At 40.3% G+C, this 27,588-nt stretch overlaps 1 protein-coding gene across 11 annotated transcripts in view; it reads right to left on the reverse strand.

Annotated features, from left to right (window-relative positions):
* cacna1bb (calcium channel, voltage-dependent, N type, alpha 1B subunit, b) overlaps window positions 1–27,588 on the reverse strand; it is a 192,395-nt gene that overhangs the window by 41,694 nt on the left and 123,113 nt on the right. For 6 of the 11 annotated variants that reach the window (XR_008566517.1, XM_054757128.1, XM_054757126.1 and 3 more), the window contains 14 exons: window positions 25,284–25,997; window positions 24,991–25,196; window positions 22,694–22,820; window positions 22,259–22,388; window positions 21,798–21,857; window positions 19,375–19,481; window positions 13,958–13,978; window positions 10,603–10,699; window positions 8,255–8,415; window positions 7,462–7,611; window positions 5,513–5,714; window positions 4,909–5,073; window positions 3,437–3,547; window positions 1,624–1,707 (listed from right to left, as the gene is read on the reverse strand). Coding sequence is in view for 10 of the 11 variants with exons in the window: in XM_054757128.1 (XP_054613103.1) it covers window positions 1,624–1,707; window positions 3,437–3,547; window positions 4,909–5,073; window positions 5,513–5,714; window positions 7,462–7,611; window positions 8,255–8,415; window positions 10,603–10,699; window positions 13,958–13,978; window positions 19,375–19,481; window positions 21,798–21,857; window positions 22,259–22,388; window positions 22,694–22,820; window positions 24,991–25,196; window positions 25,284–25,997 (2,335 nt within the window). In the remaining variant the exon portion in view is untranslated. The remainder of the gene's footprint in view (window positions 1–1,623; window positions 1,708–3,436; window positions 3,548–4,908; window positions 5,074–5,512; window positions 5,715–7,461; window positions 7,612–8,254; window positions 8,416–10,602; window positions 10,700–13,957; window positions 13,979–19,374; window positions 19,482–21,797; window positions 21,858–22,258; window positions 22,389–22,693; window positions 22,821–24,990; window positions 25,197–25,283; window positions 25,998–27,588) is intronic. The other 5 variants (XM_054757130.1, XM_054757127.1, XM_054757124.1 and 2 more) reach the window with 2 other exon arrangements.

Below are 27,588 nucleotides of genomic sequence, written 5' to 3' on the forward strand. Positions count from 1 at the left end.
TCTCTGTGATGAAAAGCGACACTCTCAGCTTTCTCAACTCTATGCATTCCCCTCGGTTGACACTGACAGTAGCGGTGCTGCTGCACTCGTGTCTACGTTTGTTGTGACTGTGAAAAAGGTTGACACCTTCCGTAGTTTTGATGAACAAAAAAATGTTTTGCAGTCTGCGTCACCTCTTCTCCGCTTGCTTCGCTCCCGTCTTCCGGACATGAGCGGTAACATAGAATAGTCCATTGCATGAGAAGGAAGCGAAACACTTATGAAAGATTACGCATTTTGATGTACTTTTCAGCACGGGAAATTAAGACTAAAACAGTAGTATGTACTTTAAATTTGAAGAAAGAAGTTTTATGAGACATTTGGGGGGGCCCTGGAAGTCTCGCGTCACCCGCCACATTGTCCCTCATTTAATCATGTCCTGAGTCCTGACGAGTGAACTGGTTTCCTTTTTTAGTTTAGGCAGCGGGAGCTTGGGTGAGTAAGTGAACAACTTAACGGGTATTGAGTAAAAAAACATCATTCAACACTTTGAATGACATGTCTACTTCAGATTACCATGTTGCATCGAGGACTTCACTTTTAAAGACATTTAGGCTTAGACTTGGAAACATTTACAGACTTTTTCAAGCAGGAAAAAACAAAACACTGGCAGGGGTACTGGAAGACTCAGCAGCCGGCAAGAAAAGCCACTTACCGTCTTTGTGTCAGATGTGACACAGGGGGCAGAGTGAGGGCACAGGCGCCAGGAAAGACACAGCAGAGAGTGGAGAATACCACAAGAAAAACAAAGAAAGTAACATGAGAGAAAAGAGACCACAATCACAGACCGACAATCACATGATGAGAAAGTCACACAGAGATAGAAACTGCCTCTGGCACATAGAAAGCCATAACATCCAAACGTAACCTTCAATTTCTAGCATTAGCCTCCTGTAGCAGCCTTGGTTGGTTGAATAATGATGACTGGAGGCCTGACATAGCAACACATGCTTGCATCAGTGATTTTTAAGGGCTTCAGAGCCAGAAAAGCACACAAGATGGCTTTCCAATGGATAAAATGTCCATTTAAGGACAGACAGTAAATGTTGACTACAGTCATTATTGTGAGGCTTGTGAAAGAAATATAGAAAACGGTCTTTGATGTTGTTTACTTTAAACTAAGGTTGCTTGCTTTGTCAAACAAACAATGAAGAATTCCAAAAGAATTCAGTCAAGAATCACAAAAGCATGTCAGTCCGTTACGTGTACCGTACACCAAGGGCATCCAAAGTGCGGCACAGGGGGCATTTTTGTCCTGTTGCTGGTTTTGTATTGGCCCTATTGCCCCCTATTGGCATATTGTAAAACTAAAATGTATTCATTAACAATGAGGCATATCATTAGATACTACACTAATTTGCTTTGTCACCTACAACACAAAGCTGAAGTATCAATGCTTTGTTAGATATCTTTGCATACTGTATATTGACCTACATTGGATTGGTTTTACCATCTATAATGTAACATTTTTTTAAAGATGGCCCCGCATCTTCTATTTTCTGCATGTGGCCTTTGGTGGAAAAGGTTTGGACACCCCTCTTATGCGTCCACCAGCTGCTGGGGAATATCTACTGCAGGCCTTACCTTAATCTCTGTTACCAAGATGTCTGTTATGCTTCCGAGCACTGTCACAAAATCAAACACATTCCAGGCTGCTTTCAGGTAGTTCTGAAATAGAAAAAATACAAATATTAATAACACTACTGTCAAAAAATAAATCACATTTAGTCTATATAGACTCGACCGTGATAAGTGAATTTCCACGAAGTAGGATTCCTTATTTATAAATAGAATATTTTCATAGTTAAGAGCATAGAAGAACATGTTTACGAACTTCTAAATACAGTTTACCATTATTAGAGCCCTGTAGACATTAAATAACACCCCTATAGTAACCTTTACACCCATATTACCCAATATAGTAGACATAATAAGAGAAAATAAGCCATTTAAGACATTAATAAGACTCGCATGTGTTGCCTTAAATGTGTTCACTAGGAGAGCTGAGTGAGGAGCGGACAGGAAGTGACGTCAAGGGTTCAGACTTGAGTGTCAGCTTTGCGTGGGTAACGGACGCAAAAGCAGCCCGTGTTTTATTAGGGATTATTGTGCCTGTTTTGAGATAATTCAAATTTGTAATCAAAGCCTGTTCTTCCGGCAATCAAGTCTGGTGCTTGTGTGTCTCACCGAACATTACAGTAACAGGAAAAAGGAAAAAAAAGGAAAGAGGACGAGAAACTGACCCAAGACATAGCTATAGAACTATGTCATCACTTTATGTATACCATATTATGGAATAAACAGAATAAATAATAACAATTGGGCCGCACGGTGGTCTAGTGGTTAGCATGTTGGCCACACAGTCACAGTCTGGAGATCGGGAAGACCTGGCTTCAATTCTCCCTTGGGCATTTCTGTGTAGAGTTTGCATGTTCTCCCCGTGGGTTTTCTCTGGGTACTCCGGTTTCCTCCCACATTCCAAAAACATGCATGTTATGTTAATTAGAGACTCTAAATCAGGGGTCTCAAAGTCAATTTCACTGGGGGCCAGTGGAGGTAGAGTCTTGGTGAGGCTGAGCTGCATCAAGTATTGGGATTCGGGCTGGGAATCTCAAGGTACCTCACGATACGATACAGTTCACAATACATCCATGTGATAACACCAATGTGAGTTCAGTGTTGGTGTTTACTTGCCCCTGTGAGTATGGAAGTAACACTGAGCTTGCCCGGATGTTGCGGGCTGCAGTTACACTACTCTTTGATGTCCAGTTGCGCGCTGCAAGGTACGATTTGGTGGGCCGCAAATGGCCCGCGGGGCGCAAGTTTGAGACCGCTGCTCTAAATTGTCCATAGGTATGAATGTGAGTGTGAATGGTTGTTTGTCTATATGTGCCCTGAGATTGGCTGGTGACCAGTCCAGGGTGTACCCCGCCTGTCGCCCGAAGTCAGCTGGGATAGGCTCCAGCATACCCCCACGACCCTAATGAGGAGAAGCGGCATAGAAAATGGATGGATGGAAATAATAAGAAGCTAAAATGACTTGCCAGCTATAGGCAGACAACGGTTCGTTTCTTTTGTCTAGTAAAGGAAGCAAGAGACGTGTGAGAAAAGCAAATTAAGAAATGGAACAATGCCAGAGATGAAACACTTTGTGCCAGATGTCTCCATGTTGAATTGCAATCTATCTTTGAACCTTCACCATTTTATTTCTTTTTTTATTGGTCTGATCAATTATGCATCTTTGTTTTTCCATCTGAGACTTACAGTCAATATTCTCAGTTTTTATTTATTTTTTGCTTTGTACTAAAAAAAAGAAAACCAAAAGCACAAGTCACCCCTGAATAATTACTACTAATAGAACAAGTGTTAGTAGAGTGCAAAAGGAGCACATTCTCACCAGTGGACCAAATGCAATAACCTTAAGGATGCACTCCAGAGTGAAGAGAGCAGTGAAGAGGATGTTCAAGTATTTCAGCATGGACTCATATTTGTCTGGAGCTCCGTAAAACTGAGGAGGAAAGGCACAAAAGAAAAATTGTGGCTGATGAGAGATTTGCGAGGATTGTGTTTGTGTGTTTAGTTGGTGTAAAGGGCAGGTCCCTCAATCTCAACTTTAACTAGAGCAAACTGTCTAACTTCAGATGGCATGCTCATGCATTACATACTCATCAGTCATCTCTGGAGTCACTTATCCCAGGGCTCCAAAATGTATGACCGTAAGATCACAAGTATGAGTGCAAACATAAAGCAACACAGTCTTTTCCTGTTGCTTCAAGGAAAACTGATTATTGTGGCTGTTGTGAGATCATTCAAACATGCAATAAAAAAGCCTGTTTTTCCGGCCATCAAGTCCGGCGCTGTGTGTCTCACCGGACATTACAGTAGCATTACTGACACCTAGTGACCAGTATACTACACATCATCACAACGTCTTTGAATGCGTCTTTTGAATGCCTTGTATTTGTATTTTACTTCATTTAGCCATTTTTATGCTTGAAAATGTTTCATTTTGGCAAAAAATACACAACATTTGATTCGATATGCATTTTGTTTTTTTTTTACTAATGATAGGCCGTATTCAACCACAAAACAGCATGATTAATTAATTATTAGAGTTTTGAAAAACCGTGATAGAGTGAAACCGTGAAATTCGAAGCGCGAGCCGGCGAGGGACGACTGTTCGTGGAAACAGGAACCAGAAGTCAGCTCGGCTGACTCTGTAGTTCTTTGCTACCTAACATAGTTACGCCACAAGCCTTTTGTCTTGATGAAGGCTGCAAAATAGCCCACAATGGAGCCAAAAAACATTACCAGCATTTTGATTAAGGAGGTGAGAAACAATTCAGGAAATAACTCAATACAAAACACAAAGGTGGTGTCCGAGTGGATCTCACTGCCACATCGCCGTCTTTGTCAACAATCACATCTTCAATGAAGGTAAAAGTAACCTTAAAGTTCATTTGTCCCTTTCATTCGTAATTTATATGCATTTTGAAGTGTTTTCTGCATGTAAAGTGTATTTGTATTAACACTGTTAGCTTTCTGGTACAAATTAATTGGATTTACGTGGTTTCTTATGGGGAAAATTGATTCGGTTAGAGTACGTTTCAGTTAAAGTCTGACCTTCTGGAATAGATTAATGACGCTAACCAAGGGTCCACTGTATTCTTTCATTCCAGATTATTATTTCAGTTGTAAAGATAGAATTTTAGATACATTTTTTTTTAATTGGATCTACTGTAATTATTTTTTTCTAATGTTGTTGCTGTGTACGTAGGTGTAAATCTCTCTCTGTGTTGTTGCCACCATTCTTTGCAAATCATGCTTCCGAGGGAGGTCAAGTCTGCATTTTTCTGCCTGAGGACTCACCTTCATCATCAGCACCACTGTGTTGAGGGCAATTAAAGTCATAATGGCATACTCGAAAGGCGGCGACACCACAAATTTCCACATCCTATACTGGAAGGACTGCTTGTTCTCCGGCATGTACCTTGTCAACGGCTTGGCGTTTATGGCAAAATCAATACAAGCCCTCTGTTTGATTAGAAGACAAAACAAAAACACACAATGTGTTCAATTAAGTTTTTTTTTTTTAGACAAGAGCTTAGCTCCTATCATTATAAAAAGAAATTGCATTTGGGAAATGCAGCTGGCTCGCACCAAAATGAATTTTTAAGTGTTGCGGTATTATTTTGATCACAAGCCAGTAATGCAATGAAAAGACATCCCCAATCAAACAGTGACTGTGAAGTGATGAAGCTCAGAAAAGTAACCTCAATTTGGATTTGGGCCTGTTAGCGTGTAAATTGTAACAGTCAATACATTTGTCTTGCACTTGGATTTCCAATGAGACATTTGCAGTACAAAACAGCGACATGTCTTTGTTCAACTACAATAACCTACACATAAAAATGCTCTCCAATTGTAGATAAAAGCATGAGAAATGGCAGAGCCCGACGCTCCACACACATACCTCATTCTTTTCCAGGCTACACTCAGACATAGCTTTGTCTCCCTGCTCCTGGAAGGTGATGATAATCAAAGCCACAAATATGTTGACAAAGAAGAAAGGGAACACCACAAAGTACACCACGTAAAAGATGGATGTCTCCATGCGGAAGCCTGGGCTGGGACCCTGGTCCTCATAGGTGGCATCTACTGAATGCTTCAGCACCCTGGAAGGAAGTGAAGGGGATTAAGAGTGATGATTCATGAGCATGTGGAAATATACCCTGTAAAGCAACAGCTACTTTGTAAGCTACCTAAAAAGAACAAATGGATCCAGTTAATTTTCAGTAAGCTTTCGTCCACATGACATTTTCAAGTAAGCCATAAATTGAGATAACATACTGCAGATAACCTTACTGAAAGGTACTTTGCAGCTTGAGGTTGGGTAGATAACTCCCTGCCAAATGACTTGCAAGGCAGTTCACTTTTAATACGGTCGTGTAATGTCGCAGATTCATTTTGGCAAGCAAGCTTTAGGAAAGTCAAACAAACATAAGCAACTTGCAGAAAAAGTGTAGTAAAGTTCTAGTAAAGTGAGAAGGTATTGTCAAGCCTTATTTCCACCAAGCAGTACAGCTCAATTCAATTTGGTACAACAATTATTTTTGTCAGCATTGTCCAACGTTATGGAAAAATGTGTGTACAGTCGTCCCTTGCCACTTCGAGCTTTGACTTTTGTGGCTTCACGCTATCAGGCTTTTTCAAAATATATTCATTGAAAAATCACAACGCGGCTCCTCGTTTTTCTGCGACTGACTACAACCCATTATTAGTAAAAAATATGCCTATTTCAGCTAATGTTTTTGGCCTAAATTTAGCATTTTCAAGCATAAAAACCACTAAATAAACTAAAATACAATACAGTACTGTACTCAAGCATTCAAAGACAAAGGCCTGGGTACGCATATCTAACATAGGCTCACCATCAAAGAAGTTGCAGTATTTTCACAGGTTAGTGGTTGTATGTAATTATAAGTACAAAAATATGATTACTATATGTGCAGTAAGTGTATCAAATGAAACAAACCATAGGCTAGGGGTATGTGTGTGTGTGTGTGAGAATCTATATGTCTTATTTTCTCTTATTACATATGTCTCCTATATTGGGTAATACGAGTGTGCAGGTGACTTTTGGGGTGTCATGTCATGTCTACAGGGCTCTAATAATGTTAAAACACGTATTTAGAAGGTCGTAAAACAGGTTTTCTATGCTCTAACTACAAAAATGTCATATTTATTACTAAGGAATCCTACTTGAAATGAACTTATCAGGGTCGGGTCTGGAACCAATTAACCACCATAAACGAGGGACGACTGTAATTGCTGGATGCCAATTATGCGTAATGTCACAGTATATCAATTGCGTGTGCTATATTCAAACAATCTCCACTTAATTTAGCGTCTGCTTGACTGCAAAAACAATTATTCGTAAAATATCATTTTAAGTAAACAGTACATCTCTGTTATGGGATTGCTGGGGGTGCTCACTAGGACTCTAGGACTCTAGGATTCAACTGAGAGGCCCATACAAATGTCTATTTTGATACTGTAATGCAAACTAACAGGAGGTCATCACACCAAACTCCTCCTTCACTCATGACCCAAAATAACACAACAAGTAACAAAAGTGGAACACATCATGTAGTAATTGCACCACACGTGGGTATCAAAATAAACACTTACACTAATGAATATGGAAAACAATACTATTTTATATTAATGTATAACCCACAAGGCATGCTGGGTAACTTCCTGTTGGGGAAGTGTGTGGTTTTCCCAGCATGCCTTGCTAGTTACATATTAGTATAAACCAGTATTGTTTTGCATGTATAATAGTGTATAAGTGTTTATTTTGCTAATAATAATAATAAATAAAATAAATTATAATCAAAGTACACGGGATAGTGATCTTACAGAGGCCAGCCCTCTCCAGTGGAGACGGTGAAAAGTGTCAAGAAGGCCCAAAGAACGTTATCGTAGTGGAACTCGTATTTCTTCCACTCTCTGGGCTGAGCTTCTACATCACGTCCACGTTCCATTTTGTCATAGTCCAGAAACTGACCCCTTAGAGAGACAGGAGCAGAAAGAGGCCCAGTTGTAATCAAGGAAACCAGAAAAATGCAACTAAAAATGACAGATCTGCACACGTTTCCAACAGAATTCAGAAAGATACAGAGTGGCAGATCATTATTTGATCACAAATATACTCCAGATCAAAATGTTATGACCAATTCAAAAATGGCAAGAATTTACATTTTGCACAGTTGCATCTTGAGGAGGTTCTAAGTATCTTCAAAAGGCAAAAATGAGAACTGGGAGTGAGACCAAAAAAAAAAAAATGAGTAAGCAATTTATTGCAAACAAACATTAAACTGAAATCAGCTGACCAAAAGTTCAATACCACAGCCTTTGAAAGACTTTGAATCTTGGATGTGATTGTTCAAATTTAAATTGGAAGGTTTTTAAACAAAACATGGCCTGTAATTTCATGGGGACTCAAATGGCACCAAATTGTAGGAATGACCCAACCGCCACTGGCTTGGAGAGGAAATCAAATACTTATTTTGCTCAAATACAACTTAATTTAGAACATTTATTTAGTTATTTCTCAGATTTTTGTTGATATTGTGTCTCAATACTCATTTTAATTTCACTGATATGAAACGTATCACGTAGAAAACAGTCAGGCCAAAGACAAATGGCGTACCTGCAGTCTTTCTCAAGACCCTTGGACTCATCAGTGCAGTAGAAGAATTTCCCTTTAAAAAGCTGCACGGCGATGACAGCAAAGATGAACATGAAGAGGATGTAGACGATAAGGATGTTGAGAACATTCTTCAGGGAATTCACAACACAGTCGAACACAGCCTGGAAAAGAGACGACATGGCAGTGTGATGGAGTTCTACATACAGTACCGCCTGTCAGTAGCGTGTGTATAGGTGTTTCATGATATAAAGTTCTTTGTGTGTATGATGCGACATGTATGTATACAGTATAAATAACATGTACAGTTTGAATACATGCACAAATCTTGAGTAAACACATTATAAGGTGTAAGCTATGGCAGTCAACTATAACTGCAGAAACCTCCCATCAGTACACCCGCCATCGATTACTATTACTATTAGCATCTCCCCAGAGATGATGTTGCTAAAAGCATAAAGGCTTTGCCAGGAAGCGCTCAAACAACTCCATCTTTGCTTGTACTGGAGATCTGCCATACGACCGATTTAAACCACAATTCATGTTTCATTAAGATGGACTGTGTCTGCCATTGTCATTATTAAAATTGAAGGTATCCCTGTATACCAGTGGTCTCAAACTCGTGGCCCGCGGGCCATTTGCGGCCCGCCAAGTCACATTTTGCGGCCCGCGACTTGACAGGAAAGACTACTGTAAATGCGGTCCACATGGTCTAAGTTAAGCCAATGATGCTCACAGGGTGAAAGCATAACCTACCACGGAACTAAGAGTGTGTCACATGGAGAAATGGGGGTCACTAAACAGAACACTGCCTCCAAGAAATGTCACGCTGACTGCAGATAACGATAACGATATTATCTATAATATACATATTATCGTTATCATGAGCCTTACTCCGAATACTTGATGAGGCCCAGCCTCACCAAGACTCTACCTCCAGTGGCCCCTGGGTAAATGAGTTTGAGACCCCTGATGTATACACTCCTGATCAAAATTTTGGCACAAATGTAGATTCAATGTCTGAATTTTCGTTCAGGTATTCACACTGCCATGATCTCTTGATGGCAAAGGCAAAAAAGCTGTCAGCAGGTCCTTGTTCCTCTTCTTCTGTACTCTTCTCTTTACTTCCCCCTCTTTCAGCTGGGAATAGAGGATCTGTTTTGGTAAGCGATCGTCAGACATCCGAACAACATGCCCTGCTCCATCTCAGCTGACTTCTGATAATGTGGGCCTCAATACTTGTAAGTTTCGGTTTCCCTCAAGATACTGATATTAGCTCTTCTGTCCTCCCAGCTGATGTTCAGGATGCTTCTAAGACATCTTTGGTGAAGATTTTCTAAAGTTTTCAGATGGTGGAGGTATGTTTAAGGTGGTTTAAGGTGAGTCGGGAGTGTTGGGATTGACTACTGCTTTGTACACAGCCACCTTGGTATCACTTCTAATGTCATGTCCTTGAAAAAATTTGTTTCTAAGCCGACTGAAAGCAGTTCCAGCAGACCCAATCTCGTCGCTCAGATCACGATTTGATGATAGATAATTCCCAAGATAAGAAGAGTGATCCACATTACCGAGGGTTGCTTCTCCCAGCCTGACTGACGGCTGTCTTCCGATGGGATCATTTGAGGATGGTTGGTACAAAAACTGAGTTTTCTTGGGGTTGACTTGAGACCAAATAAGCTGCATGCTGTGCTGAAGGCACTTAGGATCTGTTAGAGGTCCTCCTTAGAGAGAGTCGTGATGGTGGAGCTATCTGCGTATTGGAATGTTTTTGTTTTGGCCCTGCGGCGGGCCAGGTTGAATAGTGTAGAGTATTGCTTTTACTGCGTGTAATATACATATACAACGTTCCGTGGTTACGAACCAGCTCCCATAACTTCATTAAAGACATAAGAATAATAAATGTAAGGCGGTAGAATACAGTGTGCGCATGCTCAGCCACACTGCGGAAAAATAACGTCGCTTATTACTTAACTTACACATCAATATGCCTCCCAAGCGGCAGTGTGCCAAAGAAAAGAAAAGCCATCACCATGTAGGTGAAAATGAACATCCTAAAAAGAGGCATAGAGAGAAGAGGTCCGAACCGCTCAACTGTCCCAACCATCATTAAGGATAAAGATGAGTGAATGCTAGTAGTTTTCTTCCTGTCTTATTTTAGGTATTTTTACCATTCCATGCTTGAGGTTATACAGCTGAAGTCTTTTATCATAACCCACAAATCAAAGATTTATATGAATGGAATTGCTACCATAATTAGCAATCTTGTTGAGTGCTACATTTAAAAAAAACATAGAAACTGCTGCGTTTATTTTGTGTAAAAACGATCCTGCTGAGTGATTGGATTACTGTACCTTCAGCTTGGGAAGCCGTTTAATGGTCTTAAGTGGCCGCAAGACTCTGAGGACCCTCAGGGACTTAATAGTGTTGATGTCCTTGCCTTTTGTCCCTCTGTGGAGATTGAGAGGACAGTAAATCTGCGAAATGTAGAGTAACCCATAACCATTAAACCCTTTCACGCCTCCATCCTCTAAGAGTAGCTAACTGCAGAACATCAAGTAGATGCGCCACAAGAGGAAACACCTGTTTATGATTTGTTAGTAGTAAAATACATGCAAGTGAGAGTTATATCATGTTATTCTACAGAAACACACTAAACTACTGGTAGATTTTAGGTCAGCTGTGAAAAGGAAATTTGCTGCATAACGTTGTTAACTGTACTAATAAAAAATGCCGTTTTATTACACATTTCCACCACTACCGTGGTCAGAAATGAGTCATTTGACCGACATGGTAGCATACACTGGCACTCAAAACTGGCTTCTGTAGAATAACATACAAAAAAAAACATGATACATCAGCAAAGATGATAGTTTCTTTGCAGGAACCACTATCAGGAGTGTCGGCTAATGCTGCACCTTTAATGAACTGAGGTGTGTATGCTCTGATGCTGACAAGATAATGTATCGCTGAACCATCACTCACGCAAAGACTGATATTGGCCAAGGACAGTCAGGGAGAGTTTTAATTAAAGTTCCACATGAAAATAATGCGCTTTATGGAACTGTTTTCTGACATTCACTTGAATCTGAAGTGCACTAAGCAGAAATGAGAAATGTACTGTATAAAAGTGTCTAAGTCAGGGGTGTCCATGCTTTTTCTACTCCGGATTGTAAGCAAAAAAAATGAAAGGATGCGGACACCACTTTGATAAGATGCTGAAAGTGATTCTCAACTGGCTTTTGGGTCGCGGACCCATTTTCAGTGGGTTGCCGGTCTTAGTCTTGCGCTTTTATTCTGAAGGGGATTTTTTTATGCAGCAGGGTGTCATCTGTTAAACACTCCTACAAGTGGTGACAACACTATTTGCTATTTGAAACCAACTGTCCTAAAAGAAGACCATTAAGATGTTAAATGTGTCAGTCTTGTCTCTTGTTGAGCCTTAGAACATATTTGTAAGTATTTTATGCTTATCACATAACAGCTGTCTAAGTGCATCTTAGTTATCTATACATGTTTGAAATTGCCAGGTAAAATTATTTCTACTATTACTATTAGTGCGTATATGGGATTTTCAGTGTGAATTAGCATCGAGCTAGCGTATTTGTTTAAATGCATGCATGAATGTCACAGATAAATTATTTTGTATTTAGTATTTTGTATTGATTAATTTGTAAAGATAAGGGAATACACATCTGCAAGTTTAAATATCACGTGTGGAGCACCCCAGGGGTCAATATTGGGACCAAAACTGTTCAATTTTAAAATAACGCTATTTGGAAATAGCAGAAAGGATACAAATAATCGGAGTGAATATTGAAAGAGTTAAAAGAAAATACATTTCTGGGGATTATAATAGCCAAAAAAATGAGTTGCAAATCTCATATCAAAAATACGAAAATACGAAATACAAAATGGAAGTCAGCTGGAGTTTTAACACGTATGATTCTGTTTATTGTGTTGCTTTGCAATACCTCAAATTCAAACTGCACTGTCTTTTCATTAAATATACAACGTTTGAGTTGAAAAATTTCCACTATTTGGGTTGCCGCTTGCCATTAAGGGGTGATGGTGGGCCCCACAGCCAAACCAGTTGAGAACCACTGTGGTGAACTATCTGAACAAAAACATCAACATCTTAGCTTTTCTTTCATAGCTCACAAAGCAAATAGTTATTAGTCTTATATGTAATAATAACATATCTAATTAATAAAGAATTACAGTGGAACATGGCAGTCTACTGTATAGCAAATATGGTCATTTACACCCAACGTCTATTTCAAATCCAGTGTAATCCTGTTGATGAGAAAATACTCAAACACACCTTGACAGAGGGAACAGTGACCTAGTTCTATGCGCTGTTGAAACATGACTCGACAGGTAGGATGGCTCAAAGAAGGGGGGGGAAGCTTGGTTCCGTAAATTTCCTCCCTGGGTAACAGTCTAGCCAAATGACATGCACCTCTCATGCTCACGTTACTTGACTACCCCGGCATGCAAGCTGAAAAGACAACGCCAGCTCTCGTTATTGAAGGACCTCAACACACAGAGATGGCAACAACAGTCTCTTCATAGCTTTCAGAAGGTCAGCAGTGTTTGCGAAAAGAGTGCAGGAGCCAGGTACGGAAGGTCATCATTACTCATTTGGAGAAGTCACTTCCTGTGCGTGGGACCACTTTCTGCCTTTACGCCCACTCTTGGAGGCTGGGGGGGTGACTGAAGTGATTTTGGGGTTCAGAGTTGAGTTTTAGCCTGACGTGGGTTACGGCCACAACAGTAGAATGTGTTAGGGATTATTGTGCCTGTTGTGAGGTCATTCAAACTTGCAATAAAAAGGCTTGTTGGTCCGGGGATGAAGTCTGATGCTTGTGTGTCTCACCAAACATTACAGTAACATTGCTGACAGTGACCAGTGTAGAATACTACATATCATCACGTCTTTGAACGCGTCTTCTGAATGCCCTATATTTGTATTTTAGCTCATTTACCCATTTTTATGCTTAAAAATGCTTAATTTTTGGAAAAAAATGCTTAAATATGCATTTTTTTTTACAAATAATAGGCTGTATTCAACCACAACAACAGCATGATTTATTCATTATTATAATTTGGAAAAACCGTGAAAACCCGTGATCGAGTAAAGCCACAAAATTTGAGCACAAAGTGGCAAGGGATTACTGTCAATAGTCAATTTTAGAACATTTAGTGTTGGTGTCAACATGGGCTCTTATGGGAAATACAGATTTCTGATTTTAAAAATACATAAATAATATCCAACCGACATTAAAGGCATAAATTAATAATTGTATGGTGTAACAGTGTCACCAAATGTGATGATGTGCTATACAGTTTTGTATGCATTGTCAACACAACTTGAGTTCAGTATTAATAACATGAGGACCTGTCGTGACTAATATTCTGAGCCATCAGCGCAGATTGAGCACGTGCACGCAACTGCATATTGATCTTCTGAAAGCTACGCAATGGAGCTCCCAATATTGTCTTCTTCTCCTGATGTCCAAATATTGGGACGGGAGCTATTTTTCTACAAGGGAAGAGGGGTACACGGTCATATCCCAAGCACCTTGGGATGGAGGTCAACAAAAATGTGTCTAAAGAGGTTGATAAGAGAAGCGTTCTTTGCTTCACAAAGAGGAAAGATGGGAAAAGAGTGTGATCAGGCAAAAGGGAGATAAGGACAGTTCCCACCTGGCCACGCTTTGTTGCGATCTGATGAGAAAAAAGCAATGATAAGCAGACAAACACACATAACGGATTAACACAAAACGCACAGTGGGTTTGGAGAAGTACAACTGAGCAAAACATTGTTGAGGAATGGACATACTGTGACAGCCTTTCCAAAACAAGACATGACATATTCTTCACGGTTAAAAAATGACATTGTGGGCTTTCTATGCTGATAAAAGTGCGATTTCAATACAGTGTATCCATCCAAATAACAGAAAGGAGATTACAGTGATTCCATCATTCCTTGTGTGTTTACTGTATGACAACATTCAAAAAAATTGCAACTAAGAGTGAAGAACAAAAATTGCATTGTGCATTATGGGATGTCGTTCTCTGGTTCTGAATGCCATTGGTTGGGGTTTTGAGTACAGTGGAACCCGTTTAACGCCCCTCGGGCCGGCTGACTGACGTTGACATAAATGGTTGTGGACGTAAACAAAACCGAAATTAACCTTTGATTGCACATTTGAAAGATTTTTTAACCTATGGCAGTTTGTTGACATAATTTTCCTCCATTTGTGTGCATTTGTATCTAGATTCTTTTGTTTTCATATGATACACTTCTGTCTAACAAGGCTGTTGTGGTCATTTTGTTGTATGTCTTGATCACAATGACAATAAAGCTTTCGTTCATGCACAAATCTTTTTTCCGGTGGCTAACAATCAAAAAAATTTGTCGGTGCATTTTGTTAGTGCAGTACTGTAGTCAAATCCAGGTTAATATTTATTTATTATTTATTGATTTATTTTGAAGCTTACTTTGCACTGAATAGCAAGTCACTGGATGCACTTTTTAATGCTGTGCAACTAAACAGTATTTTTCATAGGAATGACCCCTTTGGTTGTCAAATTTTATGTCGACTAATGCGGTCAACCCTGTATGTCGGGCACTTTTTAGTAATAAGAACACAGTGGACCAGGACTTGATGAGTTGGCAAATAAAATAGGTTCCAATGTACCAAGCGTCTCACAAACTGATAAATGGGTCTGTTTCTATTGTCATTGGTTTTGGGAATTTTACGCATGGTTATTAAGCTGTTTGGAAAATGATGTGTATGTGTTTCTGATGTGTTTCTTAAATAATGATACATTTGCACTAATGAAAAATGTAAACCATCTATGCAGTTTATGCCATGGTCTTCAGTCAATCGGTGGACACTGAGATGAGACTGCTTCACTGTCAATTGATTCTGGCAAACGATGTTTTTATTTTTTTACTGTTCGTATTATTTCTTTTATTTTGTGTTCGGCATTAATTGTGGACAATAAAGAAAGTCATTGTACGGGGCAATGTGTTTTCTTACTGTGCACATGACAATTAGAGAAGATATGCGCCATACATTCCAACTATGGGCAAGAGGAGACCTGGGCGACCATGCACTTCATATCTTACCAACATGAAACATCTACTAGGACACTGGTCACCAACCTTTTGAGCCCAAGATACCTGGTCTGGGCCGTGATCCTGCGCAAGATCTATATACAGTATATATATATGTATGTTTATTTATTTTGTAGAAAGCTTTACTTTTATTTTGTAGAAAGTAACATACGTAAAGAATTGTCTTTAAATACAAAGCTTTGTGTTATTATTGGTTGTTGGCGTCAACATTTCAGCCTTTTTTCATTGTGCCTTTTGCTCCATTTTTACAATTTTTGCTGTTTTTAACTTTTGTTTCTGCTTTGATGCAATGGCAAATGAGCCATGGGTCACAGATGGCCCCCGAACCACACTTTCACCACCCCTACTTTTGTAGATCTTCGTCGGGGTCGGGCTTGTGGCGTCGGCTCTATAAGCAAACGTCAACTCGCCCCGTTGGCTCAGTGTCGTGGGTGAGTGATCATGGTTGAGGAGAGATACTGGTCAATGCGTTACAATAGTCAGCCAGAGGTGCACGCCTATGGAGTTATATTTGTGCCTTAATTTTGAAGTAGCAAAGGCAGATTTTCAGCCATATTAACGTACAATAATTGCATTTGTGTGCTCGGGCACATCGCTGCGCTGTGTCACTCCCTCTGTCTCGCTCTCTTTTTCTTTCGCTTGTCCCTGAACGCTTTTTGTTGCCGAGCAAGGCGTGCACTGTTATCACCTGTCGCGTTTTGGAGACTGAGCTCCTGGCTGGAGCTTGCGGCTTGCGTGCCTGAAGGGTGACAAGGCGTACGGGCATGTTCAGTGGTCAAAATGTGTGAGTGTTGGCCGCTCTCCGGAAGGGGAGGGCACTGATGTAATAATAAATCGACCGGCAATGTCCCAAAGATGTTTTGCATGAACATCAGATTCAATATTTACACAAACTCTCCTACTATACTAAGTGATGTGCAGCCAATGCTCCTTAGTGTTCGTTTGAAATTGTTTATAACTGTTTTTTAGTATACTGTCACCAGTGACGTACGCCCCCTTTAGGTGTGGTACAGCAGTGACGTGTGGTCAGGGGAGGCATAATGAAAAATGTTTAAAAATGAATAACAACATAAAATAAACACGAATATTTACCCATTGAACTGTATTATAAATCTATTTTAGGTATGATACTGATCGTTTTTAACATTTTCTTCAGTAAAAATCATTGATAATGATATTGAAGGGGAAAATGGTCAACCTTGTGTTGGAGACTTACCAGTGCTCTTTTATGAGCGCATTAGTTGGCACAGAGATACTGACAAAACATGCACATGCTATACTATATTATACTATACAATAAATATTCTGTTATTGGCTTATTGTATGCCAGCCTTGTCAACATTTGCATTTAAAATTAAAAAAAAAAGAAATTTTCCCCCAAATAAGAGATTGTTTTGTCTTTTTTTTGATGGAAGTTGAACTGCAGGAAAGAAGGGCAAAATAAGGTTATTAAACAGGAGGGTTGACAGGTATATACTGTATACTAATTGCAGCACTCATCTTTACTTGTAATACTGTTGACCCTTTTATTTAAAAACAAGTCGGAGCTTTTAAAATGGTTGTTTCAGTGCATTATGCTCTAGACGTTGTGACTGCCAACACACACAACATTATCAGGTAAATGGTAAATGACACTTATATAACCTAAATTGCGATGCAACCCAAACGTGGTTACATAAGACACAGAGTAATTGTCAGTCTCTGTGGTTGTAACCGAATGAAAAGAACACAAACATTCAGCTACGAGACGGCGGTTGATGGAGATAACTAAATCTGCAAATGATGGACAGGAATGAAAACAGAATCTCCAAACGGAACAGACAAGCACATGTGAGACTGAGTCTGACAGAAAGTGCCGACATTACCCCATTAGGCTCCTGAAAGCGATCCAAGGCAGAAAAAGAAGATAGGAAGAAACAAAATAGGAGACAAATACACAGTCAGGAACACATAAAAGACAAAGAAGCAGTCATTTATAAACAGCAAAAGAGAAGCAGAGCAACAGAAAGCGAAATAAAGACGATCACACAGGTGAGAAACTGCTAGGAGTTTTGGGATAGTCCATGTGGAAACAATGGTAGATGTGTAATACTGTGTACGGTGGCCCAGAAGTTTACAAAGTCTGAAGCAAATTTACATGTTGGAAACAAAATTACCAAATTTTTAACAAAATTACATTGTAAACTGCAAACCTACAATATGAAAAACACATTTGTAAAACATGAAACGTGTTTACAAACTCCAAAAGACATTTACAAAGTTCCATGGTCACAGAGAGGGTAGGTACAGGAAGTGATTGTTGATTACTTGAGCCTGATGCCAATAAAACGTCTTGGTGGTGATAGATACAAGTCAAAAATGTTTTGCCCTTTTTGTTTGATGATTGTTCTTGATTTTTAAATGTAAACTTGCGCAAGACTGTGGGTTTTAGTGGCTTACGAATGTCCTCAAGTTAATCTGTTTTGGAGTTTGTACGTGTGTTTTAAATTTAATGAATGTATTTCAGTTTTGCTGACTTGACTTGACTCATTTTGTAAGTTTGCATTTTACAAAACTCGAAACAAAATAGTCTTACATTTTGTAAATGGGTTTCCCAAAATGCAAATTAGTTTTTGACTTGGTGAAAGTCTTTTATATTTTTGTAAATTTGTTTTATGGTTTGTCATTTTGATTATACAGTACATCTTGGCCACTGCAGAAATAATTGAAAATCAAAGAGAATAAGAAATCAGCTCCGTACTGCTGAGACCTCGTTAGCTCGGTTTTATTATTTCATTTTGGTTGAGCAAAGATGTTGCTAGAAACTATTTGGCTAATAGATATCGTTCAGATTGAATCAGTACAAACACTGGTATTTATAACTACACTCACAGTATACTGTACAATAAATTATGATTTAAACTGTGAAGTCAACTCAAATGACAACCAGACTCCAAAATTAGCTTCCACATAATCTGTTCAATACAGATAATAAACCTAGAACAATAATAATGCTTTAAAACTATGATAGCAAATGTTCAAAACACAAACACGTACATCTTCATTGCCCCCAATATTTTAACAACAAAACTTACAGTATGTGTGTTGCACAGTGGAACCCGTTTATGTCGACATCCCTCGGACTCACGTCGATATAAGCGATTGTTGACACAACCGAACCCGAAAAATAGCCATTGCTTGCACATTAACTTGTGACATTCATCAGCAGCTTAAGGAGAATGGGTTGCGGTGGCTTAAAAAATGAAATTGGTGCATTTTGTCAGTTGGTGTGATAGCTTACTTTGGTTATGCTTTTAATTTGAAGCTTACTTTGCACTGAACAGGAAGTCAATGTGTGCACTTTTTAATACTGTGTAACTAGACAGTACTAATATTGCTGTTATCGTTTCACGCCGCATTGCGATAATGGTAAAATTGACAAGAATACTACACATGTCAACATAAACCAACCAATTTTTCATAGAAATGACCCGACAAAAGTGGTCGACCATGTTTGTCGACAGCGACTTATGAGGGCACTAATTTATAAGAAGAACACGGTAGACCTGAACTTAATGAGTTTGTCAACTCGACGGGTTGTTGAGATAAGCGGGACCGAAGATATTATGATTACACTTTAGAGTCAGTCTACTAGCTCTGTGCATTTCAGTCAAATAGCTTCTCAGAAAAGGCCCTCTTGACACCCACACTCACATAGCACAATCGGAGTTGCGCAATGCTTAGATATGACTCAGGAAAAAATACGGGAATAGGCAGACACACAATCGAAGCATTATTCTCACTTTTTCACACAAGCTTAACTTTCACTTTCTAGTGAGGCACAGCAACTACTATAAAGAATCAGGAAGAAAGGCTAAAGATCCTTTACAGACTTAAGCGGGTTCCAATGTATCAGGTAACTTCACCATGCACTCGACTGAGTTCCAGTATATTCAAATGAACATACACAGAAAACAAAGAAAATAAGTCAACTTACGAGCAGGCAAAGGCCACAAGAGCTCCACTGACCACAATGAAGTCAAGAATGTTCCACAGGTCACGAAAATAGGAGCCAGGGTGGAGGAGAAGTCCTAAGTCAATCATCTTGGGAATGAACATAATTGTATTAGAAAACAAAAACACAAGCTTGTTGCACAGCTTGGTCATTTATGTATTTATAGCAGTGGTTCTCAACTGGTTTGGCTACATCATTATGGCCGCCACACATGCGAGGTGACACACGACCGTGATTGGCGAAATTCATCGCCACCGCGTATGAAACCATGCACACGGGAGGCGAGCAGCAATTGTGACAAGCTACACCGGTGAGCGACGCGTTCACATCCAGAGCAAATTGCACGAGTCTCCCAAGGGTTGATTGGCTGTAAGATGTGGAGGGAATTTCGGACTATCAAAATAGTTCAGAAGACTCTTGGTCAAGGTCTCTTGCTAGTACCGGATCTTGCTAGTATTGAAGATAAACTTACATAAATGTCCGTGTAAATTAATGTAAACTTACCCGATATGTTTACGCCAACGAGTTCCCAAGCCGCTGCTTTTTTCTTTACATGTCTATTTATTTATTTTTTTTTAGAAATGTCAAATAGCTCCAGGAAATCTGACACGGCAAGTATAGCGTACTGATTAGCATTCCTGTCCGCTCATTGGTCGATCAATGAAACTCCCACTGATTGGTCCTCGTCTGAGCGACAGCGATGAAAAGTTCAAAAAGACACGCAGGAGCACAAACTGTCGCTTGGCTGGAAGGTGACACGTGATAATCGCCCTATCGCGCAGGTTCCATTGAAAATAAATGGAGTCGAGGCGATGTCACCTCATTACTCCTCAATGACAAGTGGTGAGTCCAGGAATTTCTCAACTCAAACTTCTCATATACAGTATCTTATATTGGGACTGTTTTCGACACGTGAGCTGCAGAGTGAAGGCACTGTCTCTTTATGGTGTGCTCTTCTCCAGCAGATATCAGCAGCTGTGTGCCGGACGGATGGCATGTTAAAGCGCCACTCTACGTCCTTCCTCTCCCACACATGCTTGACAGTCGCTCAGAAACAAGGCATGCACCTCGCGGGGTCGTAGCAAGCAAATAAAGCAGACAAGAACATGTGATGCGTTCACAGATATTGATTATTAAATTATTTTTGAATTTTTTTTTCCCTAGGCAAAGACCCACGACTCACTGAAAATGGCCCTACCCACCAGTTGAGAACCAGTGATTTCGTTTTCTTTTTCCTTCATTTGTATCATAGCGTTTTATGTTTCATGATAGGACTGGGGCTATCCTATCTAGTACAAAAACATGAACTGATGAAGCCTGTTCGAATTAAAGGCAAAGCATCTATAAAGACAACTGGCAGCTTTCATGAGTTTATGCTCATCATCAGATCAGTCTAAAGCTGTCCTATAGGACAAGAGCTGTCCTATCTAGTAAAAAAACATTAACCAATGAAGCCTGCTTGAATGAGAGGTGAAATGTCTTCTAAGACGACCTGAACAGTCCAGTTGCAATCAAGGCAATACCCTGGGAGTATGGTTTTATATGCAGTGTTGTCATTAGCAGGAGTGTTCATAGTCATGATTCAAATGATTGCTTGTCTGATACTTGATTTGTGTTGTGGTGTTTAGTTGTGTCCCTCCCCCTGTTCTCTAACAAACGCACTGTCACATTATTTTTGTTAGAAAAAAAGAACAAAAAAAGACTACACTCGATAAGTTTACACAACTGAAAAGTTGGGGTATTTAAGGTATTTAGAATGGTGTATAATGATGAAGCTGGCATCGATACCTGCTCCAATCCGTATCTACCAAACTTCATACAGAAGACCACTGAATAAGTTTGTGCTCTCTTTCCACGTTGGACATGATTTACCTTTGAAACTGGTCATGTTGTTTGTAAATGGTGGGAGGTTGTTTACTAGGTGAGTTGGGGTACCATGTACACTTGTGCACTTACGCTGTGTGTTCTGATGAGTCACTCTTACTGCAAAGGTGAGTTAGGTTAGTTGATTTCTTCATTGTAGGAGTAGTGGTAGGCAAGCCCAGTTTTATTACATGAACTCAATGTTTTGGCAAACACTTATTGTCCCAGGGAAGGGAACTGTCTTTGTTATCAAGTTCTGCTGAACATGACTGTCATGTTTTTGTGACTGCTGGCAAGAAGTGATCTGGGTTGTGTTGACAGTCATTAAGTCAATAATGTCTTTCAGTGGATTGTAAATCTATATTTCTACAGTATATACCCTGTACACTGACTACTCAAAAGAATACACAACTTTCAGTTCTATAGTACTGTTCTTTGGGATGTACTGTAAAAAAAATACTTGTGCACACTGTAGCGAGACAAAACCATATTTAGTGCAGCAAAAGAACACCCAAAGATCCTGTTGATTTTGAGTCTCTCACCTTAATCACCATCTCAAAAGTGAACACACCGGTGAAGACATAATCCAGATACTTGAGGACCTGCAAAAAAAAAAAACAGTTGTGAAAGTACCCTGTAAAATGACAGCGTGACACGTTTTGCAAGAACCAAGAACGCCAACAGTTCTAATGTGCTAACATGTTGATTTTGCCCGGTCAGAGACCTCAAGCTCTCTCGGCTTTGCACTCCACTGAACCAACACACAGCACCGACACCAACAAATCTGACAAGAAAAACACAGTATATAGACGTTTCCTTGTCTTATCAAAATGCAAAATGTCAGGTCACGCCTTTCTGCTTTGTTTTTTTTTTTTTAACATCCTTTTTTTTCAATTTTTGTCACTTTCTCTAAGTTTCTATGCCTTTGCATCTGACAACTTCTACTTCTTTTGTACTTTTAGCTGTTTGTGTGTGGTGGTTACACTTCAATAGCCTGACTCACGTTGTTCCGCGGTGCATTGGCTTGCACGGGGTCCTCAGCTGCCAGAGCGATGCTGCTCATGGTAATGACCATCAGGATGCACATTTCAAAGTAGCGTAAGTTGACCACGTAGTGACACAGTCGCCGCACCCTGCGCCACACGCATGCAATATTCCAAAGTTAGCACAATGAAGAGACAGCTCATACGCATGCGCATCACAGGCAAAATTAATGTGGCTGATCTACTGTAGATATTTAGGTCAATATGAAGCCACTTTGAAAATAATAATGAAGAAAAAAACTTTAACGAAATTGAAGGAAACACTTGACATTGCCAGACCCACATTCTCGCACTGCAACCACAGTTGTATACCCATTACTGCTTCAACATATTGTATCAATTAGCACCGTAAAATTGCACGTGTATAACACTGACTTTACAACTTCCTGACTTACGGGTTTGTTTGCCCAAAGATGAACATGGAGCTATAGGGAAGGATCTGCCGAGGTCTGTTATCATCATCCTCTTCCAGAGCTTTCTTCTCTTCATTTACTTTGAAGTTGTCGCAGTCAATGTTGTTCACTAGCGTGGACACAAACACATGCCTTTTATAGTACGAAAAACACAAACATCTGAAAGACAGAATTGTTCTTGTGTGGTTACAGCAGCAAGAAACATTTTCAAAGAACGTAATTTCTATCAAAATTAATATGGAATGGCACGGCTAGCCATACAATCTAGTACAACCCTTCATATTTACAGAAACTCGTTTCAGTCGGCATACCTCGGACTGGCTGACCCACGTCGACGTGTGCGGTTGTTGACAGAAACAAAATAGCTTTGACCATATTGACCATGCTAGCAATCTAAAAAAAATAAATGGGTGCGTTTTATGCTTTTAGAAGCTTAGTAACAGGAAATCACTGTGTGCACATTTTGATGCTGTGTAACAAGACACTCATGTGAGAGTGCAAGTAAAAGCCACCGAGCTCTCTCCCCCTTTCCTAACTGACTGGTTTACTACGGTTCTGGAAAGGAGGAACTGCTGAAAAGTTTACTATGAAAAAAGAAATGACCTTTAGTCTTATACTGAAGCTTTGAAGGGAAGTGGCAGTTCATTTCCTTGTGTCCCTCCCGCCCTTTTCCCCCTTCTTTCAAGGGGTCTGGGCCGCTTTGACAGGTTGGACTTTCCGTTTCGATTTCCTTTGGTTCCACTGTTATTTTCTGTTAAAGACTCTTATTTTGTATTTTCTCCACTTCTAGTTTGGAACCGGCCGCACGGTGGCCGAGTGGTTAGCATGTTGGCCACACAGTCAGGAGATCGGGAAGACCTGGCTTCGAATCTCCCCTTGGGCATCCCTGTGTGGAGTTTGCATGTTCTTCCCGTGCGTGCGTGGGTTTTCTCCGGGTATTCCTTTTTCCTCCCACATTCCAAAAAGTTAGTTTAATTGGCGACTCTAAATTGTCCATAGGTATGAATGTGAGTGTGAATGATTGTTTGTCTATATGTGCCCTGCACATGCTGACCAGTCCAGGGTGTAACCTGCCTCTTGCCCAATGTCAGCTGGGATAGGCTCCAACATACCCCCCGCAATGAGCTTTAGCGGCATAGAAAATGGATGGATGGATAATGGGCCAGGACCTTTATTACTGTTACCATTCTGAGGTGTTGGGAGTGTACCTGGTGCTCATTAGTTATCAGTGAACTATTTTATTTAGCTGGTGTCTTCGTCTAGTCGCTGGATGACTGCATTGGTTCATTGTTTGGGCTGCAAGTTACACCATTTTATGCTTTGTGTGGGGCTTTTGTGTTCTCTATGGATTCTGCTTCCTGCCTCCTCTTTGCATCTACATTCTGGTGACCATTACTTTGAGTTCTTGACTTGTTGCATTTTTGACGTACGGCTGGAGCTTGTTTTTTCCCCTAAATAAAGACGCTCTTGGCTGTAACTGACAACATGTCTTCAAATTCTGGGGCAGTGCAAGACGCTCAAAGAGCAAAATGTAAAAGATGTGTTGCATGGTGCTTTCATCCATCCATCTTTTTCCACTTTTCCAAGGTTTGTTCATGGGGGCAGCAGCCTAAGCAGAGAAGCGCATGTACGTATGTGTTTCAGTTCTGAAAACTGCACTGATGGTTTTTATAAGCAGTGTCGTCATTACCAGTAGTGTTCATAGTCATGATTCAAATGATTTCTTGTCTGACACTTGATTTGTGTTGTGTTGTTTAGTTTTGCCCCTCCCCCTGTTCTCTAACAAAGGCACTGTAACATTATTTTTGTTTAAAAAAAAAAAAAAGAAAAAAAGACTATACTCGATAAGTCTATCTAGCAATCCATCCTTCCCTCACTCGAGAACAAGGTACTTGAACTCCACTTGGGGCAGGATCTCACCCCGAGCCGGAGCTGCCACTCCACCCTTTTCTGATAATACAATACAGTACTACAACACATAAACATCAAGATAAATAAATCAATTTTTCATAGAAATGACCCCTTTGAGTGTCAAATAATTTGATGTTAAGAAAAGCGGTTAACCGTGCATGTTGACGTCGACTTACGCGGGCATTTTTTAGTAAGCGATGGACCGGGACTTGATGAGTTGGTCGACATAGACGGGTCGTCGACATGAACGGGTTATACTGTATAATATAATTCCTCATCAAATAAAAATGTACATTTTCTCATACATTAATACTTCAACAGTAAGGTGTGAATAACGTGGTGTGATGTAATTGTCCAGCGGTGCTCACTGGGAATGATGGTGGTCTCTCCAGGTGGGGCAGTAATGGTGACAGGGATGTGAATAGTGTTGCTGTTAAGGCCGGCCTGGCTTGCTCTTGTGGAGTTTTTCTGGTTGTCGGCGTCCTCTTGCTTGTCTCCAAGACTCAGCGTGCTCTGCATTGGCTGCAGGGGACTTGTAGTAAGACCCTCCTCTTCAGCATCAGACTGCATCTCCCTGTGGAGAGAGATGTGCATCTCTTATTATAGGTGACAATGTACTCTGCTTCGACCTTATTATACAGTACATGCAATACAATCTTACCTATGTCCTCTTATGCCTTTTTTGCTTTCATCTCCATCCAGAGTTGATTGAGCTCTGATCATTTGGGAGCAACGTCCTTTCCTCTCTCCGTTACCTTCGCCTCCTCTTCCCCGGCCCCGATGCTCTCCGTGTGCACCATTTGCTAAAGCCCCATTCCCCTCTTTTGGCGTACGATGGGAGTGATGATGGCGATGCCCTCGTTCTTCCACTCCTCCTCGTACATCCGAGGCGTCTTCTTCCGGGGAACCAGCTGGATGATGCCGTCTGCGTCTTTGCCCATCATCCCGAGTGTGGTTCCTCTCCCCTCTCCTCTCTTTAGTCTGAGCCCCATTGCTGTGGTGATCTTTGCTCCTGCTGTGATGGGTGTGATGTCTCGTCGCACGGCCATCGCCTCCATCCCGACCGTCACCGTTCCTGCCCCGATGTCTGTGGTGTTTTCTGGTGTGCAAATGTAAGTTGTCTCCCACGTCATCTTGCTGTCCTTCTTCTCGCTTGCATGGCAAGTTGGCGTTCTTGGCCTCCACAACCAGGGGCCGGTCCAGGTGAGTTTTCATGTCAGGATGCAGATGCAGGGCAGAAGACACTCGTAGGCGTTCCTCAGGGTCGAGCTCGTTAAACAAGGCCTCGCTGCTCGCTCTCATGTTGTGTCTCCTCAGCTGGTTGGTCCTCTGCTCCCATATTGACATGGTCTTGTTGGCCCGCTGCTGCTCCTTGCTGGACACAGGAACCCCAACAAGCAAAATTAATGTCACAATGAACACAGTGTTATATAAGTTGACTCTCTTTGCTTTTGGGTTTCAGTCATTTACAGCACACACACACACACACACACACACACACACACACACACAGGTTATATTTTATTAGTAAGGGTACATTATCGCTATACATCTCTATTAGAAGAGAAATAAGAAGAATGGTCAGGATTGAGGATCAAGCCCATAATCATCAGGTCCACTCTACCACCAGAACCATGCCGCCACAGAGCATGTCACAAGGTGATTTGTGATGCATCCCCATCATGTCCATCATGATATAGTTTTACAATGATTGTGTAATGTCAGGATTGTGAGGCTGCTCAGAACATAAATAAAACTAAAGGGACTAAAATGGCAGCATATGATGCGCCAGTTAGTATGTGTACGTACCAGGAAGTTGTGGTTATTTGACAGATGCTGGCTTCCACAGTGTTTACTTAAGAAAGAGGGAGCTTACCAATTTGTTGATCAGAACTCTTGTGGACTGTTCTAAACACAGCCCTGAGAGCAGGTGGAGCTTAGCAGTATTACCATATTTTCCTGATAATAAATCACACTCATAGTTTGGGTGATCCTTTGACTCACAGTCAGATGTGACTTACATACTATATACTGTATGTATATATATATATATACGTATATGTATATATATATATATATATATATATATATATATATTTATATATATATAGTCATCAGTCATCTTTAATGAATAAGTGAAGTGCCCACAGCATTGAGTACGGTGGCCAACTGAGGCAAACACGCAGCAGCGTCTTTATGTTCAACACAAACCAGTTGCTCTATTAGTCTTTAAAGAAGCATATCCCTCAGGTTTTGTGGCCCTGGCAGCCTGGCTAACTTCCATTTTATTCCATGAACTTGCAGCGTTACTGTGATTGATGTTTAGGTGATTGCAGCATTTTGCATGTGTTTTACGGCATCTGTGTGTTTTTGGCACTGGCTCATTTCTGGGTTGGAAAGTTTGGAGGTTGCTGAGCGTTTGCCCTTGTCTGTCACCGTAATTGAGTCTGATGCCATCTGTTAATTTACTGTATACAGTTTTAGGTCAAATGAATTTGCAAAGCATTCCATCATGTCACCAAATATTTTACATCACATGTGTCAAACTCAAGGCCAGCCACATCATTTTATGTGGCCTGCGAAAGCCTGGGAATAATGTGTGTCAATAGTACACTTCACCTTCTTTGCACCTTTTTCCTTCTATTTCTTATTTCTTGTTCTTTCATTTTGACAGAAAAATTGTCCTGCATGCAGTTCTTCTCAACTTTAATATTATCTAATCATTCAATAAGATATTCCAAGCGTTTAATGTCTGCTTGTCACCTTGACATTCTCACTTCACTTCTCATTTCAAAGCACGTTATCCATCAATTTATTAGTCAAAATGTAATAATCAAATGCATGGGCAATTGTGTAACAACATCATGAGGTTATATTCATATTTATAGTTACAAGTGGCCCTCTAGCTATGATACTTACTTCCAAGACTGATTGAGAATACTGTATAGTTGAATGAATATGTCTGA

This window comes from Dunckerocampus dactyliophorus, chromosome 17 (assembly GCF_027744805.1).
Source record: "Dunckerocampus dactyliophorus isolate RoL2022-P2 chromosome 17, RoL_Ddac_1.1, whole genome shotgun sequence".
In the NCBI taxonomy this organism is placed as follows: Eukaryota; Metazoa; Chordata; class Actinopteri; order Syngnathiformes; family Syngnathidae; genus Dunckerocampus; species Dunckerocampus dactyliophorus.